General features: G+C 39.6%; 1 protein-coding gene across 3 annotated transcripts in view; it reads right to left on the bottom strand.

Moving 5' to 3' along the window:
• Positions 1–9,329: 9,329 nt before the first annotated feature.
• The window catches only part of CCDC170 (coiled-coil domain containing 170), a 76,670-nt gene continuing 64,459 nt past the window's right edge, over positions 9,330–21,540 (bottom strand). Inside the window, exons 11-13 of one of the 3 annotated variants that reach the window (XM_075924441.2) lie at positions 20,868–21,110; positions 19,107–19,343; positions 9,332–13,804 (exon numbers count right to left, since the gene is read on the bottom strand). In XM_075924441.2, coding sequence (XP_075780556.2) covers positions 13,604–13,804; positions 19,107–19,343; positions 20,868–21,110 — 681 coding nt within the window. In that variant the 3' untranslated portion in view covers positions 9,332–13,603. Of the gene's footprint in view, positions 13,805–19,106; positions 19,344–20,867; positions 21,111–21,540 lie in introns of all 3 variants that reach the window. The other 2 variants (XM_075924444.2, XM_075924443.2) reach the window with 2 other exon arrangements.

Here is a 21,540-nt window from a genome sequence, read left to right as displayed (position 1 = left end):
GCTTATGCAAATGAAGCCCGGGAAATTCAAATCCCGGGCTTCATTTGCAAGTGCGGTATGCCTACATTACCCCGCTAGTTCGAACTAGCGGGGTAGTGTAGACATACCCAGACACCTTTGCTATTTTTCTATCAGTGATAAGCATACCAGAGGAAATAACAGGGAAATAACATATCCTCTAGTCTTTACACAGGAAAAATATCAACTGAAGACAAAGAGTTTTCTGTGAATAATAACAAACACTAATTATAATACATATCATTTTTAACTATAGATATCAAAGTGCCTTACAAACATGGATGGGTATTATCTCCACTTTACAGATAGAATGCAATCTTCAAGATTTGGGCTTAGCGAATTTAAGCACTATGTTGACTTTGGTCTTTGGTTCACTTTCAGAGTTACATTTTTGTCCAGCATAGGAGGTTGTTTCCTCAACTAGAAAATGACAGCTTGTAATTATATTTGCAAAGTTTCATGGGCACTACATAAACATGCAGCAGTACATTGTATGACAATATGTACAATTAATGTGAACTATTTGGATAAAACACATTCTGTGAAATCTGATAAATTATTGTGTTTATCAATGACATACATTTATTATAAAATATATGACAAATCTACAGTACTTGGAGTACAGGAAGAGGCATAACCTTTCTTTGAGTGCTCAAATGGGTAATCTAATACTTTACATTCTTAGCATTTTCCATTTTCAGAAGAGATGTACAAATAGTAACCCTTTAATTATTAATATTATCTGTGCTATATTTAACTTGTTTGAAGGAATCTGGTCACCTGTGAATAATTAAATCTTGTTTTCTGCTACAAACACCTCTTTCTTGACATTTTTGTATCTATATTGTAGAACAGAGTCTGTCAGAAAAACTGCATAGACGATGTATACAGATTTTGTAAAAAATAAAATCCTTTTTGTCCTTTAGAAATTAGAGAGTGTATTTCCAGATCATACCTTAAAGATTAAAAAATGCTGCTAGTATTTAATATTGCAACTCCTCCAATCTTTCAGGTTTAACAAGCTACCAAAACAGAATCTATTGATTAAATATTTCATGTGGAGAAAGCTAATAGGGTTCATGAGGATTACTGAGACAATTTTGACAAGCTACAGAGATTCATTACATGCTCACACAATCCTTTCATTTACAGTAACAAAGCACAAAGCATGCTCCAACTTTATAATTATTATTCTTGGTGTTTTGATCCCGTTACATTTTATCTCTTACCATTTATACTTTTTGTCTGTAGTTTAAAATTCTTTGGCTTTGGTCTCCAGTTCGATCGCAGTTTAGATCGAAGAGGTCTGAAATACAGTTTTGAGCTCACAATCGCTAGCAGGTTCTACAAGTGCTTCAAGTGCCTGATCCTACTCTTTTGAAGTTAAGAGGAGCTTTACCATGTATGTAGAAGATCAAACTCAAAGAGGCCATTCAATGTTAGAAGGACCATTGATGATCTTCAGAAGAAGTCACAGTACAGCTCTTCTCAGCAAGGTCAAACTGCGTGCAACCTTCTTCTAGAGGTAACTGTTAGCTAAGGCTAACTAACTGACTTTTTAAAAAATTGTTAAATGCATAATGAAAAAATAAGCATTATTAATTGAAAAATTGCATGGTTTATTGCTTTCCTCCATTTTGTAAAACAGAAAAACATTGGGAATACAGGCTGGATAGGGCTAAAGAGGTCTAAAAAGTCTTTTTTTCTTTTTTTGCCCATTTAACATGTGTATCTACATGTGTTTGATAGTTATATTATAATACATACATAATATTATAAACAGAAAAGAGCATCGTTATGTTTAGTTATATAGGGACAGCAGGATGATTATGTACACAGAGATTCATGTCCAGATTATGTATGAAATTATTTTAAAATCTTCTTTACAAAAATGGTAAATTAAAATAGTAATTGAAATAAGTTCTAGAGGGGCACCTGTGTTAGTCTGTTTTCACAAAAATGATGAGGAGTCCTGTAGCACCTTAGAGACTAACAAATGTATTTGGGCATCTGCCCTTGTGGGCTGGAACCCACTTCAGTATCCAGCGAAGATGTATCTGATGAAGCGGACTCCAGCCCATGAAAGCTTATACCTAAATAAATTGATTAATCATCTTTAGGGTGCCACAGAACTCACTGAATTAAACTGATTAAACATGGTGGGGTGGAGGAACCATTCCAGCCCGCTGGGCTGGAGTAGCTCTCCTGCCTGCCACAACCAGGCTGAACTGGTGCCTGCACGGGCTTGTAAGGCAGGAAAGGAGTTGACAGTGGCGGGGGAGGGCTCCGTGCAAGCCTGCCAACTCCCAGCCCGTGACCCATGTGGGCTGGGAGCTGGCAGTCTTCCCCTCTCCATACCCCTCGCTGCCACTTCTGCCCCTCCCCCCTGTGCAAGGCTGCCGACTCCTAGGGGTAACAGTTAACTGTTACCCAGCGAGCATCACCTGTTAAAGTTAGCCATTCACATCCCTACCCCTAGATGTCATCAAGTCCAATCCCCTGAACTCATGACATCAAGCACCATGTCTAGATCATCCCTGACAGGTACGTGTCTAACCTGCTCTTAAAAACCGCCACAGGATTCCACAAGCTCCCTAGGCAATTTATTTCAGGGCTTAATCAATGATAATCTGGAACAATTTATCCAGTCACATCTTTGCTTTCATTTCCTCAGATCTCAGGTCACTGCAGGAGTGCTACTTGAAATAGCAGTCTTCTAGTAGAAACACAGCCCTCACATAAAATATTACTGATGATTCAGTATAGCTATGTCTAGACTACAAACCTCTTTCGAAAGACAGCGTCTAAACTGCAACCACGTCTTTCAAAAAAGAGAGCCGCTTTTTCAAAAGAGAGCACCCAGGCAATCTGATTGTTCTCTTTGGAAAAAGCCCTGTTTGCAGTCAAAAACGCCTTTTTTCGAAAGAGCACTTTCAAAAAAAGGTGTTCTTCCTCATAAAATGAGGTTTACTGCGGTCAAAAAAACCACTGTGTTCTTTCGATTTACTTTCCAATTTATAGTCTAGACGCAGGTGAAGTTTTTTTTTTTTAAAAGGCTACTTTTTAAAAAAAAAAACCCTGTAGTCTAGACACGCCCTATATGACATGCCTCATTTTGAATCAATGTTAAGTCTCATGTAACTTGCCAAACACCAATCTAAGTAATTACATTTTGCCTACCTACATTCATATTTCAATTTCAACTGGCATTTTAACTAATGTAGTATGTTCATTTCCTATGTACAGAGGAGTTGAGTGATGTTCCATGCTATGTATATTCCTGAAATGAACAACATGTTTCTTAGTCACTTGCTCATTCACTTCTCAGTATTTATCACTGTAGCAGCTAAATACCTAGTTTAGCTATTTTTAAAACACAAAATATGTTACTGAGTAATCAGTGACATAAAATCTAAACCTAACATGTCCTATTGGCAGTAAACCTGAACAGCTCCACTTTGGATGAGATATAAAATCATGTAGGTGTTTACATTTGAAAAGCACTTTCAGATCTTTTGATATGAATTATATTACTCCTAAATGTAATCTATTAATTATATTGAATATTACATAATAATGAACAGCATCTTGTTTAATTTAAATAACAAGCACTTACAAACAGTTGGATTAATGATTTAAATAATGCAGATTACAGGTCTGCAGTATTGTTGTAGCCGTGACAGTCCCAGGATATTAGAGAGGCAAAACGGGTAAGGTAATAGCTTTTATTGGACCAACTTCTATTGGTGACAAACACAAGCTTTGGTACTGACATAGAGCTCTTCTTCCCATTCTAATGGGATAATTCAGAATGATCTGGACAAACTAGAGAAATGGTCTGAGGTAAATAGGATGAAGTATAATAAGGACAAATACAAAGTACTTCACTTAGGAAGGAACGATCAGTTTCACACATACAGAATGGGAAGTGACTATCTTGGAAGGACTACTATAGAAAGGGATCTAGCAGCTAAATATGAGTGAACAGTGTGACGCTGTTGCAAAAAAAGCAAACGTGATTCTGGGATACATTAATAGGAGTGTTGTGAGCAAGACACGAGAAATCATTCTTCCGTTCTACTCTGCACTGATTAGGCCTCAATTGGAGTATTGTATCCATTTCTGGGCACCACATTTCAAGAAAGATGTGGAGAAATTGGAGAAGGTCCAGAGAAGAGCAACAAGAATGATTAGAGAACATGAGCTATGAGGGAAGACTAAAAGAACTGAAGAAAGGGGTAAGCAGTGAGGTGGTAAAGTTTGCGGATGATACCAAACTGTTTAGGATAGTCAAGACAGAAGCAGACTGTGAGGGACTCCAAAAAGATCTCAACAAACTGAGTGATTGGGCAACAAAATGGCAAATGAAATTTAATGTGGATAAGTGTAAAGTAATGCACATCGGGAAAAATAACCCCAACTATACGTACAGTATGATGGAGGCTAATTTAGCTATGACAAATCAGGAAAGAGATCTTGAAGTTATCGTGGATAGTTCTCTGAAAACTTTCACACAGTGTGCAGCGGCGGTCAAAAAGGCAAATAGGATGCTAGGAATTATTAAGAAAGGGATAGAAAATAAGACCCAGAATATCTTACTGCCTCTGTATAAACTATGGTACGCCCACATCTTGAATACTGTGTACAGATGTGGTCTCCTCACCTCAAAAAAGATATTTTGGCCTTGGAAAGGGTTCAGAAAAGGGCAACTAAAATGATTAGGGGTTTGGAACGGGTCCCATATGAGGAGAGGTTAAAGTGACTGGGACTTTTCAGTTTAGAAAAGAGGAGACTGAGGGGGGATACGATAGAGGTATATAAAATCATTAGTGGTGTGGCGAGGGCAGATAAAGAAAAGTTATTTATTAGTTCCCATAATAGAAGAACTAGAGGACACCAAATGAAATTAATGGGTAGCAGGTTTAAAACTAATAAAAGAAAGTTCTTCTTCACACAGCGTGTAGTCAACCTGTGGAACTCCTTGCCAGAGGAGGCTGTGAAGGCTAGGACTATAACAGAGTTTAAAGAGAAGCTAGATAATTTCATGGAGGTTAGGTCCATAAAAGGCTATTAGCCAGGGGGATAGAAATAGTGTCCCTGGCCTCTGTTTGTCAGAGGCTGGAGAAGGATGGCAGGAGACAAATTGCTTGATCATTGTCTTCGGTCCACCCTCTCTGGGGCACTGGCGTTGGCCACTGTCGGCAGACACGCTACTGGGCTAGATGGACCTTTGGTCTGACCCAGTATGGCCGTTCTTATATTCTTATGTAATTGGGCTTTTTTAGTTTGGAAAGGAGAAAACAGAGGGGACGGGATAGTGGTTTTCATGTATCTAAAAGGGTGTCATAAGGAGGAGGGAGAAAAATTGTTCTCCTTGGCCTCTGAGGATAGGACAAGAAGCAATGGGCTTAAACTTCAGCAAGGAAGGTTTAGGTTGGATATTAGGAAAAACTTCCTAACTGTCAGGGTGGTTAAAAACTAGAGTAAATTGCCTAGTGGGTTGTGGAATCTCCATCTCTGGAGATACTTAAGAGCAGGTTAGACAGACATCTATCAGGGATGGTCTAGATGGTGTTTGGTCCTGCTATGAGAGCAGGAGACTGGACTCGATGACCTCTCAAGGTCCCCTCCAGTTCTAGTGTTCTATGAATCTATGACTCTATATTATCAGACCCATACTGGCTCTCCTTAGAGCAGGGCTACTCAATATGCAGCTTGTGGGCCACATGCAGCCCGTGGCCTGTTTTTTGTGGCCCACGGTGCAGTTTGAGTTTATGTGGGGCTGAACACACGGCCCATGCGTGGGACCCAAAACAAAAAACTAGTCAATATAATGGTCTTCTGTTGATATGGATTTTAGTAGTTAAATTCCTGGACTGTCATTGCTCATGAACAGTGCTGTTATATTGGTGGAAATTGGGTCAATATTGCATTTTATTAATATCAGCAGAACTGACTTAAATGGGGCCTGTGTGTTGTGTAGTCTTGTCTTAATCTTTGTATTCATGCCTGTCAGTGTGAAAGAAGCTATTTGCATATATTTGCATGTATATGCAACCACACTTATGTTATGGCCCTCAGCATGTGCTGTGAGTATCACTGTGGCCCCCCGGGCTTCCAAAGTTGAGTAGCCCTGCCTTAGAGGACAGTAATGAAGCTCAAACAGTTAATCTCCTTTTAGACCGCAGTGTAATAACTACTTTCTCTTCTCATTCCTGTCATAAGCACAAGCAATGATACCATGTAGTTACAGTACCAAGCTGAGCCTCCGACGAGGGTGACCTCGACCCTTCCGAGTCAACCGACGATGGAGGGGAGGTCATGAGGCTAATAAGGTCCTGCGCCGCTTCAAATGTGTCCGGCATGGACGGGCGTGTCAGCCGAAATGGTCAGGGCAGTGTGTGCGTGTGTGTTACACCCAAGTCTTCAACTGCTGAGATGCAAAGTCTCGTTGCAGTGGGCAGCCTAGGAGGCTGGAGTGCGCCCCGAAAAATAGTTTAACGTCTGTGACTTTACTGCTAGGACCGGGGTCCTGTCGCAGAGGGCAGCCAACAGGCTCTCAGACGCCCCGAGTTTATAGGAAGAGCTTACTACATCTCAGATTTTAGCTGCTAGGATACAGAAATCCCTTCACAGCGGGCAGCCTGGGGCGGCTGAGAGATGCCCCAACGGATCTGTCACCTGGGAGTGACACAATCCAAAACACCCAAGCTCTTCCTATACCTGTCCCTTATGACCAGCTGAAGTTCTTTTAAATTGTGCTTGGTTCTGTTACAGCAACTGAAGGAGTCAGGTTAAAGCTTAAACAGTTACTATTTTATTGTTACAGGGTAAGCTTAGTTGTTAAATGCTACTGCTGTGTTACAGATAACACAGTCACTACAAAGGACAGGACAGAAATTACACTAATAAGTCACTTACAAGTACCATGAAACCCTTTTGGTTCTCTGAGCTCTTATTAAATGCATGCAAAATAGACACCTAGCAGGTATAATTCTCACCCCTGCGTTCCAGACTTGGCATGGACAGCGTCTTTCTCTCAATCCCTTGGGAAGAAGTAGGACGAGGTTGGGCGTCCCACAGACCTCGGGAGACAATCAATACCAGCCAGCAGGTGTAGATGATTGGAGCTCCAATGGGGTGGGCTACTAAACCCCTCTTTATACCCCTGGGTCATGTAGGCTTCTTCCTGGTCTCAGGTGGCCAATAAGGAAAAATGGCTTTGAATGCCAAGTTTCCCACGAAGGGTGCAAAGCATAATTCACACCTGGCAAAATGCAGACAATGGGCACCTCTGGTATGTGATGGGCGAAGATTCCTCTCCTGGGACAGTGCAGGCGTGTCAATTACTGATACTAGCCATTAGGGCGACGGGAGGCCCCGGGCTGTCAGCTAGCCCATTTACTGTCTGGTTTCTGTTTATGGTAGAGTCAGGGACAGGCAGCACACCTGCGTTCCCAGGGCATCAAAGGCTGACTGCTTTTCTCTTGCTCTCTGGGGGAGGGGGGAACAAGATGGGGTTCATGTCTGGCTACAGGGTGGCGTGAAGGTAGGCGACCAGGACTATCGAGGCCTCCTCGGCGCCGACAGTGCGTCGGAGGAGATACGTGCACCGGTGAGCCCGATCGAAGTTGACTTTTTTGAAGGGGACCTTCCGCGGGACTTCTTCACCCTCTTGGACAGAGGAGAGTGAGACCGGTGCCGAGACCTCGACGCCGACGCACGGTGCCGGTGTGGAGCCTCCTGCGTGGAAGCCGGTGCGCTGCGCACTGCAGGTCTCCGGCGGCACCGGTTGAAGCGCTGTCTCCATGAGGAGAAGCTTCAGGCAGGAAACCTTTTCTTTTCTCGTACGGGGCTTAAAGGACTTACAGATCTTACAGGCAATTGCCAGATGAGCCTCACCCAAACACTTAAGGCAACTGTCGTGTGGGTCGCCCTTGGGCATAAACTTCCCGCAGTCAGCGCACGTCTTGAAGCCTTGCGGCCCTGGCATTCCTTACCTCCAAGGGGGAAGGAACAAAACAAAGAACCTAACTATCTAACTACAAGAACTATTTAGAGACAAATGTGAGAACGGGAACCATTAACTAACTAAGGCTATGTCTAGACTGCAAGCCTCTTTCGAAAGAGGCTCTTTCGAAAGCATCTTTCGAAAGAGCCTCTTTCGAAAGAGAGCGTCTAGACTGCACGGAGAAATTTCGAAAAAGCGGCTTGCTTTTTCAAAAGAAAGCATCCAGTGAGTCTGGATGCTCTCTTTTGAAGAAGCCCTATTTACATTGAAGAACGCCTTCTTTCGAAAGAGGAACTTTCGAAAAAAGGCGTTCTTCCTCGTAAATTGAGGTTTACCTCCATCGAAAGAAAAACCGCGTTCTATCAAATTAATTTCGAAAGAACGCGGCTTGAGTCTGGACGCAGGGGAAGTTTTTTCGGGAAAAGGCTACTTTTCCTGAAAAAACCCGAGTCTGGACACAGCCTAAGAGACTAAGAGAGATAGAGACGCTCCAACGACCGTCACGGCGGTAAGAAGGAACTGAGGTGGGGCAGCGCCGGCAGGGGTACTTATGCCCCGCCATGGCGGCGCCACTCCAGGGGGTGCCCTGCCGGCGCTACGGGTACCGCTAGGGAAAACGCTCCGGAAGACGCGGTGCGCACACCTACTTGAAATGGACATGAGCAACCACTCGAAGAAGAATAACTACTTTCTCTTATTTTTCTTCTCATTCCTGTCATAAGCACAAGCAATGATACCATGTAGTTACAGTACCAAGCATGACCACAGTTTCAATGTATACACCTTACATTCAGAACACAAAAGTAATCAGCATTTATCTTCAAAGCAAAAGTAAGCAGTGATATATGGACAAATTACTTTTCAGGTTTTTTCAATTCTGTACTCTTTAATAATAGATCAGACTTCTTCCAGAAGTGATTTTGAAAACTATGGTAACAGTACTTGAATTAAATGCACTTAGGGTCTGTTTCAGTTCTTAGAGGTACTCTATGTATTAACAATAACAAGGATGGCTGTAGGATGCAGGACTTGATCCTGCAAGTTCTGTGCATGCCCAACTCTGACTGGGCATAATCAAGGCCCAGTCCTCTGACAGTCTGATCACCTGCCTTAGGCAATGGGAGTTAAAGAAGCTCAGTACCACTCCAGAGACATTCAGCACATACAGGCCTAAATGACATTTTGGAACCTGAGAATGTGATCAGCTACCATCAAGTTTCCTTAGGTAAGAAACAATTTAAGAGGCCAGCGGTTTATTATTATGAACTGCGTGTCTGTGAAAGGTGCCCATCTGACAGATTATGAGGTCTGTGATAACATAGCTACAGTAGAGATTGTGTTGACAAATGTAATTTTATTACATAAGCTACAGAAGGCTAAGAATGCCTATGAAAAATGTATTTTGTTTGCATATATGATATAAGAAGCTATTATTCTTCAAGAAGAAACCCACAGAAAATATATCATCTGATTTTTTTCCCCATCAATTTACAAAAGGAATGTTCTTCGTTGTTTCCATGAGTCATCAGCTGACCTTTAAAGCTGCCAGAGAAGTCTGACAGTTTTGTCAGGCAAGGGTTTTTTTTGTTTTACTGTCCTTTCATTTTATGTAATTTCAAGGTTATTGTTGAACAATGTTTATATGAGTGGAACCATCTAAGATCAACCCTCTCCTGCCAAAAAAATTTAGACAAGTTAATCTATGCAGGATTATCACTTCTTGTGGCACAAGGACCAAAACAAATTGAAACCTGCTGCTTGAAAATTATTAAGAATGAGCAACCTTCCCAGTTCTTTCAGGTAAAACCCCAATTCTTCATCCCTCCCTCTTCCCTGGGCCAGTTATCCAGATTCTAAATCTGTTCTTTCATTTGATTGTGTGTTCTAATTCTACCAGTACATAGTTTTTTTCCCTCTAACTTCATGCTACTTTCTCCTACTCACGGAGTCTCTCGCTTTCGCTTTCTTTGATAGCCTAGTCTACCATGTCTAACACAGAAAAAGCTTTTAGTAAAAACAGCATTTACAGTAGCTTGGCTCCAAAACATCTCTTTCTTTCTTGGAAGTATGCTTAAGATTTTCTTTGTCAATATTCTAGAAGCTTTGTGTTCCCCCTTATTTGTTTTTTCTTCATCTTATTTACATTTTCAAAACTATAAAATAACTAACCAGTTCACAGGAGTATCATTGGTCCCCCTGTTTTTAAAGAAATGCCAATGGCTCATATTCTCAAAGTTAAAAAAAAATCTCCACCAGGTAGAGCACATATTCACGGGACTCTCTCTTTACTCTTCTGGGCTCAGTCAGTAAAGCATTTCAGCTCACTTAAGCACTTTACTGAATCAAGGTCCTATTGCAAAATCTCTCTGTTTTCAAAACACAGGAGTGACAAGTTTGTTAAGTACAAAAATTAACTCAAGATCACATTTTTTTTAAAAACAATCCTTTATCTTATTTCTGTGGCACACAGGATACAATATATTGTTTTATCCAGTACAAATACTGTGACAATTTGTTCAAAAAAAGATAGGAAGAGAAAAAGATTAAAATTCAACAAATTATATGCAATTTATTTTAATTTCAGTGATTAGTGTGAAAATTGTAAACAAGTCGAGCCAAATTCTGCCTTGTTTACCATTGCAAATCTAACAGCATTACATTCAGTGGAATTACTTCAGTTTTATCACAAAAATTGATAGCAAAATGTGGACCTTTGATTGAAAACATTCTATAGCTTTATGCACATTACAAGCAAATACATTTCCATTTTTAAAATAATTTCTATCTAATATAATCCTCTACGGTAATGAAAGGGTAACCCTTGTAAAGAAATAGTGGCCAACTCTGTAAACTTACTCTTTATTCTTACTCACTGAAACAAACGCAGAGAAAACAATACTCTGCTCCTAAGAGTAACGGTTAGCACATGGTATTCCAAGCCTTTTCTATCTTAAAACGTATTTTGGGGAAGGTTTTAATTAATTTGGATTTAGGTTGCTGCATCCTGGTTTGAAAATAAAAGATTCTAAGAGAATTTTAAATAAAATAATTTTTTCTTGTGAAAAATAATGAGTCTGAAGTTCTTGACATTACATGAAACAAAGTAGAAGATTACAAATCAGCTTAAACTTTGTTCAGGGATTAATTAAACTGCATGGTTAAAAAAATCATTCTGAACTTTGTTCATGTCATGTTTATTTTTATTTGCTTTAGCTAAATGAGCAAAGATACCAGTAATTCTTCCAGAAGAAAAGCAAATATTGTAAATAAGAGATGTAGTGTCATTGATGTACTATTTCTGCATATAGAACAATTTAAAAATTAAGGGAACAAAGTCAAAGCCAAAATTAGAACACAAGTTCCTGATTCTGCTAGTCCTGGGCTTAAAACACAAGAGACTATACGGCCTTTCTTTGGACTTGAGGGGAAATCCTGCCTCCACTGAAGTCACCAGGGGCTTTGCTACCAGCTTCAAAAAGGCCAGAATTTCACCCTTGGTCTCTTGGTTTGAGCACCGAAGAACATCCCTGCTCTAATCTCACAGACACTGAATCTGTTTGTGGCCTTTAGCAGGTCATCTAATTTATCTGCCTCAAACTCCAGCCCTGAAGGTGTTGGTGATGGTGGTCTGGCTGCTCTCAGGGTGGGAAGGGACATGGGTGGGACTGGAACCCACAATCACAAGCTCTGGAATGTTTCATAGAAAAGCAAAATAAAAACAAAAAAATCAATCTACATGGCATGTAGCCAATTGTGCATTACATATGAAATCCCTCCTAATCCTGTGCTAAGATTTTTTTTTTTTAAGAAAAACAAAGATCATGAAGATTATAAATAATTTTCCTTAAAATATAGATTAAGAATGTTTAATGACTGAAGTAATCTCTGTTGAGATGCCCCATCTCCTGGAAGCTTAAATTTATTTCATGACAAGGGCATGTGCCTATTAGGTGTTATTTTGTGCACATGAGATATGCAAATGGAAGAGAGATTAAGTACATGAAAGGACAGCTGAATGCTCAATTAAAATAGGATTTACAATTCAATTTAATAAAAAAAGAATGTGTTATAGAAGATCTTGAAAGAACACTAGTAAAAATCAAATTAAAAGCCATTTCTGGACAACAGTCAAGAGATATTTTTTTAATCAAGTTTCTTTTTGTCATTCAACTTTTGGAAGAATTGGATCAGAATATTTTTAAATTAATTTTTAATTAAGAAGAGCTACAACTTCAACTGCTTAAAAAGCAACCGCCTGACAAACTACAGCAGGTAAGAAAAGATTTCTGCTGCTCTAAGAAAACATTATTAAGATTTTCTTTTCAGGAAGTGAAGGTAAGATGTGATCCCACCAAAAATATCTGTCCTGTTTAAATGACAGGTCCGCATGTGAAAAGATTAATATTAAAGAGATAGAAAATAATTTTAGACCTTTGTTTTGGCACCCGAGTAGTGAAGCAAGATTGGTACTAGAAAAATTACATTCTTCATGCCAAAATGTGGTCCTTTTATGGCATACAAATGCAATCAGATTTATCCAAACTAAAACCAGTTCATGCATAAAAATGCACAGAAATGGAGGTCTGATCTTGAAAGTGGCAGCTGGGCATCTTCCATTCCAATGCATCATCCTTAACTGAAGGAAAAGCTAAACGGCTAGAAGGTCTTTTCCCCTTCTTGATTTTTGTAGAGATCAACATCTATTAAAAAGTACATTACATAACGGAGGGTCAATTTTGTCCATTCCAGGGCTCCCATACTATTGTATGAATATTGGCTAGCCTTGTGCTATTCACATGCTCCCAACTCCTCTATGGTACACTAACTGTGCAAAAAGAAACATGTTGCAATTACAATGTGCATTGCATCACAACACTGCTCTGAGGGGAGAGCACGCTATTTCCAAACTTCATATCCTCTGGCATTCCACTACCCAATCAAGCTGCTAATGATGAATGAAGGTGGGTGCAGAGAGGCTAACAATGATGAGAACAACACATGTGTAACTGTATAGATACCGCTCTTATTTGCCCAACTACTCAAGAGAACTTTCACAATCTGGCTGCCCTACAAACCATGAAGCAGAGGCAGGCCTATATCTCACATATGGTATGTCAAGCACATAGATCTTAATTACATACAAACTTTATATTGGAGGTGCTTTTCTCTTAACAACTTATGTGAATTCATACAGGTAACTGCCATTAACAGTAGAAGGAATTACATGTGATCATTTCTAGTCAGGGAAACAGACACTTGTTAGTTGTACTAAAATATTGCTTATTAAAAATACTTCACAATCTATAGTGGAAGAAATTAAAGGTGTCTCCTTTTCTGTATTTTGTTTGTTGCCAGTACAGTGAGTGAATTCCTAGCTCTGCTGAAGGCAATGGCTAACTTCCTCTTGCTTTCAAGAGGGCCCATAATTTCACTTCATATATACATTTACACAGAGATGGTTATAGAAATATTGGCTCAAATTACCCACAATGACCCCTGGACACAGTGCTGAAAATGAATAGTGCTGAGCTCTGTCCAGCTGGTCTCTCAAATACAGTGAAGAAATTCAGCCATTCAGTGAAGAAGCTGTAAGTGGCTTTGCAAGTGTCCATCTTGCCTCACTGCCACATCATTGAGGCAGACACAGGGAACAAAATGGTGCTGATGAGAATGGATCAATCTCTCAAGATGTGTGATGATTTCATAGTCAGGGAGAGCAAGGCTGGTAATATTAAGGCCCAACATGTGAGAGACCACCTCACGGAATTCTGCCAGCTGCAAAAGCAAACAAACATATCAAGACATCTAGACAAGGGGAAGGCAAGAAAAATATTTACACTGATACATATTCAGAGAGAAGCAGTCCTTGCATCAGGGATTCAAAAATTATATTCTGTTCCTTATAACTGTAAAGATTTGTCATTCTTCTTCTTCTGTATGATTAGAGAGTTTAGTGAACTAGACCGTTTGGGTGACTGGAAATAAGACACAGAGTCTTCTTTAGGTTTGATAGAAGAAAAAAGTTATCATATGAAGGCTGTTGGACAGCCAGTATTTGAAAACATGTGATTTTGGTCCAGTTCCAAGTGGACAGGTGTACTCAGGAAAAGTCACCATCCGTGTTGTTGGCAGTCACAGCAAGAAAATTAAGACAGCAGTTATGACACTGCATACACACAGGTGACATATCTGAATGAGTAAAGATGGCCCAGTTCTATGTAGTCGCTTTTTATAGCAGAAAGCACACCTTTAATAAAAGTTATAAGGCAACATTCAGACATGTTATCTCCCTAATTAGATTTTCTAACCAAGCTAGTTTAGCACTACGGAAAAGCAGAAGCATCAGCAGATGTGTCTAAATTTGTAGCTTCTAACGTCCATATTGTCTGTTAAAAGCTGCTGTCCTACGCCAGCCTCTCCCAGCTAGTCTTTAAAATTACCTCCAACTGACTGGAATCAGCCAAGAAATAAGCCCAGACAAAGGGTGAACTGGAGTAGCTATCTATGACACTCTCCATTTCATATGGCGTGAGAGCAACTTAATTCCTTGGCACTTTGAAGAATTGTGTCTCTCACCTTTTGTTTATATATCAGTACCACAATGGATGTTCTCCATTCTCTAGGGCATTTTCTTCTCTTTCTAAACTGTACATAGGATTTATCTGAGCCATTCTGCTCCAAGCAAGACATACTGTAGCATTAAGGAAATATTTCAGTATATATCTGCAATACTTCTTATGTTGCTTTTGTTTCACTTGTCACTTTGTTAAAATAGTGAATAAAAATGTCTCTTGTTCAGCACTTTTGCAAGGAGAGCAATGTTGCTATTTGGTCAGCTTGTTATAATGTGCTTTGCTCAGCAGGGCAGTCAGCTCTCTTTTCACCTCTTTCTTGAACATACAGATTTTCCTGTTTTCTTTCTATAACTCATTAGCAGGAAAGCTGATGTTCTTAACGTATTTATCTATTGACCTGAGACAAGGCGGGAGATGTAATATTTTTGATTGGACCAACTTCCGTTGATGAGAGAATCAAGCTGTTGATGTTAGTTCAGTCAAATATATTACGTCATTCACCTTGTCTATCTAATATACTGAGACTGACATGGCTACAATTGCACTGAATATCCATTGACTTGTCAGAGGCAAACGTCAAGGTTGCACTGCTGAAAATGGTATCCAGTAAAGCAACAGGTTCAGACAACGTCATGGCCAATTGATGAAAGACTTTAGAGCAGTGTTTCTTAAACTGCATTCCGTGGCACTCCAGCGTGCCGCGAGGCAGTCAGAGGTGTGCCTCGGAGAACAACAGAATTCAAAATGGCCACCCTTACAGGGGCAGGTGATCTTTTTGTGTGTGTGTGGTTTTTTTGTTCAATAACTTTCCACCGACCCTTTTCTTCCCCTCAATAACCCTTCTTCCCTCCAAACTTTTTTTTGTTTTGCTCAACAAAAAATCCTTGGTGTTCCTCATAAGAAAAAAAAACTGTTGTTTGGTGTATCTCGGTCTTAAAAAGTTTAAGAAACACTGCTTTAGAGAGATTGGTCTATGCTATATTTGTGCTCCTAATTTGAGACATTGTTGTATTGGTTTCATGGACATTTATTGAAATGTCATAATAAAATATTTACAGTGACCAGAAAAAATTATGAAAATTCTGCTTCAACTTTGCAATCAATCATGACCATCGTGACAAATCTCAAAGGGTCGTGGCCTCAAGAACCACCCGGGTTTCTCTCTGGCAAGAAGTTTGAGTGGTCAGGTTGAATATTCAGCATATGTCCATCCCTGACAATACTGTTGTGCCACCAAAGCTATGGGTTCCCACATGAGCTGTGGCAATGTCAATTACATTACATGGCGCACACTTCAGAATGCATTGGTTTTCCATTCTTATATGTCCATACCATATCTGAATTGGTGCTGATGGAGAGATTGCTGGATTTGGCTTGGAATATCCTCAGTTCTGATTTTGCTCTGCCACTTGTTATGGAACAAAAATATCAGTATGGTATCCTTCACATTTCCTCAATGTCCATATTCCAATTTCATACAAGACAATTGGTATATTTGGTTCTATAGATCTGCAGCTTTGTAGAATGCTTCATGTCACTATGCCCCATAAAGGACATTCGGGGGCTGGAAACATGATAGCAGCAGCTACTATATATGAGCATCAGCATCTTTCATGCAGTCTCCTTTGTAAACAATGCCACATGGAAAATTAAAGCAAGACTTTCCTGGTGAAATATCACAAATTGAGATGAATATTATGCACTAGATGAGCTTTAATTTAAGGCTTTCTTCAGACACAACAAATTCTTTAGACACAATAAATCCTGTATCTTTGCAGGGGCTTAGACTAGATCACCCTTGCAGTTTCTTCTAACCCTATGATGCAATTCTGTGATTCAGCAACCCTCAGTCAAAGAAGCAAGTTGAAAAGGGTCTTATTTGGCACAGATAACAGGAAGAGCCAAAGGCATCTTACTGTACACAGACCAAAAACTGAACTGAGTACTGTGAAAATTACATTCCTATTAAATAATAAATAGTGCGTTTCAGTGTTTGAACTGAATCAATGTCAAAATAAAATATATTTAGGATTTTGTCTGTGGCTGATTGTGTATAAAAGCCATGTAGGGATCTCAACAATACTCTGGATTCTCTTTAGATTTATTAATACAGATGATATTAGATTTAATAAAATGTAAATATTCTTGAAAGTACAAGAATGGGAATGTTTTTATTTTCACAGTGCAAATAGAGAGCTCTAAAGGTACGTCTACACTGTAGACCTATTTTGGGATACTAAAAGCATCCTGGAATAGCTATTTCATGTCTATTGAAGCAGCCCATATTTTTGAAATCTGTTTTCAAATCAGGGCAGCTTATTCCGACATCCTGGTAACCCTCATTCCACATTTGAGCTTTCATGGGCTAAATCCACTTCTTCAGATGACCGGAGTATAAGAAGTCCAGATCCAAGAATAAATAAGGGGGGGAGGGAGGGGAAGAAAAAGACATACAGTGAGTAGATAGTTCAAATAGTTACAAGAGGTTGTTAAGAACCATTAGCACCTCCACTGTTTGGTTGGTGGGTTAAGTCATTAAAAGGTGGAAGGTAGTGTCCAAACTAGACAATCTCTATGGAAAAGAATTAACGGACACAAATCAGATATCCAAAAAGACAATACACAAAAACCTGTTGGAGAATACTTTCATCTTCCTGGACACGCAATAATGGATCTCCAAGTCGCCATTTTGTTTCAGACCAATTCCACAAGCCAAATACACAGAGAAGGGTTGGAACTTAACTTCATTCACAAGTTTAATTCTTATGCAAATGGGCTGAACTGGGATACAGGATGCTCACACATGGGCAGGAGGAGACTTCACAAGTGCTCCCTCAACCCCCAGGCCAATCAGAGTCTGTGAGCAGGGAAACACAGAAGTGTCCTAGCTCTGCCCCTTCCGAGGTAGCCTGAGGCCACATCAAAAATTTCGGAAGTGACTCCCGGTCAAAAATTATTTCCCACCCCCATCTAAAATTATTAAAAAGAAAGGATGAGCTGTTGTGGCTAGAACCCCCATCTTATTTTGACTAATTTATTGACCTGTGCATCAAGATGGTCAATTGCTTATCAGAATGCCACTGGGAAAGGATGATGGCTTCTCTGTGTGCACCCAATTTAACAGCTACAGCTAGCCGGCATACAGCACCCACCTACAGCCTGAATTCATGCAGGTTGATATAGCCTTGACCTCCGAAATGGAGAAGGACTGACATTAGGCACCAGGTTTCTGTTCCTATTGTGAGGAATCTAGAAACTTTGCCTCAGCTTGTCTCATAAAGGCCCATTTGGCATCTTGATCAGAAAATGCCAAGTCCCAGCCTCCACATTGGCCTACCAGTACCTAAATCAAGGCCCCACACAACTTCAGCTTCTGTTCAGTCCATGGCATTCTGTCACATCTGAGGTCAGCATGAATGTACTGTCTGACTCTGGTATCTCTGGCAGTTTTATGGACTTGGGTTTCAGTCAGATTTAGAGGACTCATAAGACCTTAGCTGATCTAATAGAACTCTTTGACAGATCACTCCTATCATCAGGTCCCGTGCCTCATTTCTGAGTACCATTACCGACTCTTGTCTCTGGCTCTAATACCGTGGTCACCAACCAGTAGATCGAGATCTACCGGTAGATCTCGGAGGCTCTAAGAGTAGCTCTTGAGCCCTCTCTGAACTGCGCGCCTGCGCAGTACATTTACATTAGATTTCCTCATTTGAGGAGCAGCTATTCACCGAGCAACAGCACAGGTGAGTAGCTGTGAGGAATGGTGGGAATTTTTTTTTTAAAGTAGCAGTATAAGGATTAGGGATGGCAAGTGATGGAGAGGAGGAGAATAGAGAGCGCGGGGCTTCAAGGAAGGGGCGGGGTGGTAGATCTTGGCTTGGTCTGTCATTTAAAAAGTGATCTTGGGTGTAAAAAGGTTGGAGACCACTGCTCTAATCCTTGGATTAATTCTTAGTTCCTGACTTCAGCCTTGGCCCATTGCTTTGACTACCAGCTCCTATCCCTAGCACTAACCAGCAAGCAGTGCTCAGGCTCTAACCACTAGGTCAGACCATCAGTGTAACCATTCCTGACACATGATTTGTTAAAAAATGTTACATTTGATATATTTTTAAAATATTTTTGAATTTTCCATTAATCTGTCACCTACTCATAGCAAAGTAACTAGATTTTACTAGGTTGATAAACATGAAAAATTGAATAAATAATAAAAAAGTTGGCATTCTAAACTATGTTTTAATCTAACTTCTCCAATACATGGCATAAACTGAATACTTAGTGGCATACAGTGACACAAAAAGTCTCATTTGGTACTCTTTTGGGACAAATAGCATAACTAACTGATGACTTTGCCACTCATGACTGATGCAGCCATCCCAAACTCATGTCACTAAAACCTTAATAATAACAACATATACATAAGTTTTTTAAGAATGGCAGGATAATTAGTCCATATCTAAATTCTCCCTTTAACAATTGTCTATCACATTTACACCTACCTGCCTTTCTCTTTTTGAAACCTCTGCCAGAGTTGTTTTAAGTGCCTTCAGTTCACTAGTAACTGCTTCTAGCATGCTCCTTGCCTTTTCTTTATCTTCCTTTGCTTCGTGCTCCGTAAACTGTAGTTCTGATTTGACGCAGATCAACTGCTTCTCAGCCTTCTCCTTCATCTTCTCCAGCTTCCCTTGGGACTTGTTTAGTTCCTCAATGGTTCTAGTTTGCTCCAGAGTTTTGACCTGCGAGATCAATGGCAAGGAGACTATTAATTTCTCACACTGCCATTAATAAGAATCATATAATGAAGATGGATTTTCAGGAATATATATTTTTTTCTGTTAAGCTGAAGATAGCTTTTTGCTACAGTTGAGCTACAAACATTTTCACAAGAAATTCAGAATTAGGGAAAAGCTAAAACTGTGTTTTATTTAAGTTCAAAACTTTTTCTTCCAGGTTTGATAGAATAGATTTTCTGAGGACTATTAAAACTGTGAAAAAAATGTGTTCAACTATACCCATGATGAGTATTCCACATGCCTTAACATTAACTCCAACTCACCAGGATGGTATTTATAGATGCTATGTAGTGCATACCCACAGGTCAATAAGAGTTTTCAAAATATCAAAGATCTCGACTTTATTATGTTCCTTTCTTTGCCACAGACAGATTCCAATAGTTTTCCATTAACATATGTTATTAATACTTCATAGTTAGTATTCTGTGTTTACAATTTTTACTGTTTTTCACCGATAAATTATTAGGTTTTTTAATTACACGAGTTCCATTTTTACTGACTTATACCCATTTATCAACACACACTCACACTCTTTCTCTCTCCTTCTCTACTTATATATGCACTTTATTTTTGTTAAGCGTCAATGCTTTCCAGGTATGGGGAACCTTTTTTGGGTTGGAGGCCATTGATTCGCAAAAAAAAAAAAAAAAAAAAAAAAAAATCAATCTGGGGACACACAAAAGTGAGAAGCAAACTAAAAACAAACCAATTTTCACTGATGTAGCCCCCAACTGAGAGACCTCACTCCCCTTGCATTCAAGGTGCTCACAGGATGGAAGGGAAGGACAGGGCCAAGGTTCAGGGCTTTCCCCAGGCCATGTTAGGTGAACTTTGCAAGAGACTATTATTGTTATGCCAGAGGGTTCCAATGATTTGCCCCTAAAGATGAAATTTCAAATCTGAGAACAGAATTCACTACTTCCATGAACAAACCTAACCCTGACAATGTTAAACCTGATGTGCTGGCTTTTGAAACAGTCCTCAAGGTAGACTTCCCAACTTCAGCAAAGTGGCGCGGCAAGCCCTGGAATCTACTGATGAACAGTGCTTATTTTCAAAGTTGGACTATCTCCAAGGTAGCAAGAGGCTCAATACGAGTGAGGATAATTTGAAGAACATTATGCAACATATTTAAATCAGGATTTCTTGAAAAATTATTAGCTTGTAGGGGCAAAATACTTGTGTACATAAAAAGGTTTAATTATAGTGCTGTAAAATTATGGTTTTTTTCTTGATTTTTTCTTTTTTTTCCTCCTACTTTTTCATTTTTGTTTTTTCATTATTTTAATCCAATTTAATCCTGGTTTTAATGTTTGGAAAACACTGAGATATAAATCCTGGGATTTAAAAAAAAAAGCTGAAAATGTAGAACACTATTCATGACAGAAAATGAGCTCCAATTGTATTCGGCATTTTGCCTCCATTGGTATACAGAAATGGTAAAATTTAAGTTTAAAATTAACCCACTTTAAGTTCATTGGTGTCAGATAGTTTGGCTTTGAGATCAGTGTTAGAGTCTCTAGCCAGGGCCAGCTCCTTCTGTAACCTCTCCATCTTCTTATGTAACTTTCTAATAGTGAGGTTGGCCTCATCCCTCTCTACAGCCAGGGCTGTTCGCACTTGCTTCTCCTCTTCCAGCTGGGATATTTTCTGCCGCAGAAGGTTCATATGTAGCTCTTTGCTCTCAAGCTTTTCTTTCTGAGCTTTCAACTAGTTTTAAGAGAACAAGGGGATTAAAATGAAAAACAAACATACACCCAATTTTACTACCAATTACATGAATTGCTTGCCATTGTAAGTTTGATCCTTTTGAAACACAATTCTGCAAGTCTGAACTTCGGATAGTTTCCTGCAGATCTCTACACAACTTGTCTATATTTGTACTTCATCTCTGTCTGATTAACCTACATCTCACTTCTTACTGCTTCCCCATGTCACCTCCAACACTGACCCTATCCTATATGATTAAATACTTATGCATCATGCATAATACCTGAGCTTGCTTTTATGATTACCAAACCTACATTGTTCTGCAGCTTAGCCTACCAATGGGTGAAGAGCTCAATCACAGCCAAATCACACCTATATATCAGATTTTATCAATGACATAGCTGAGTCTGAAAGTTTAAAATCAGGTATT

The sequence above is a fragment of the Pelodiscus sinensis genome, chromosome 3, assembly GCF_052426305.1.
Source record: "Pelodiscus sinensis isolate ZL-2025 chromosome 3, ASM5242630v1, whole genome shotgun sequence".
NCBI lineage: Eukaryota > Metazoa > Chordata > Testudines > Trionychidae > Pelodiscus > Pelodiscus sinensis.
This window is presented reverse-complemented; position numbering and strand designations above follow the sequence as displayed.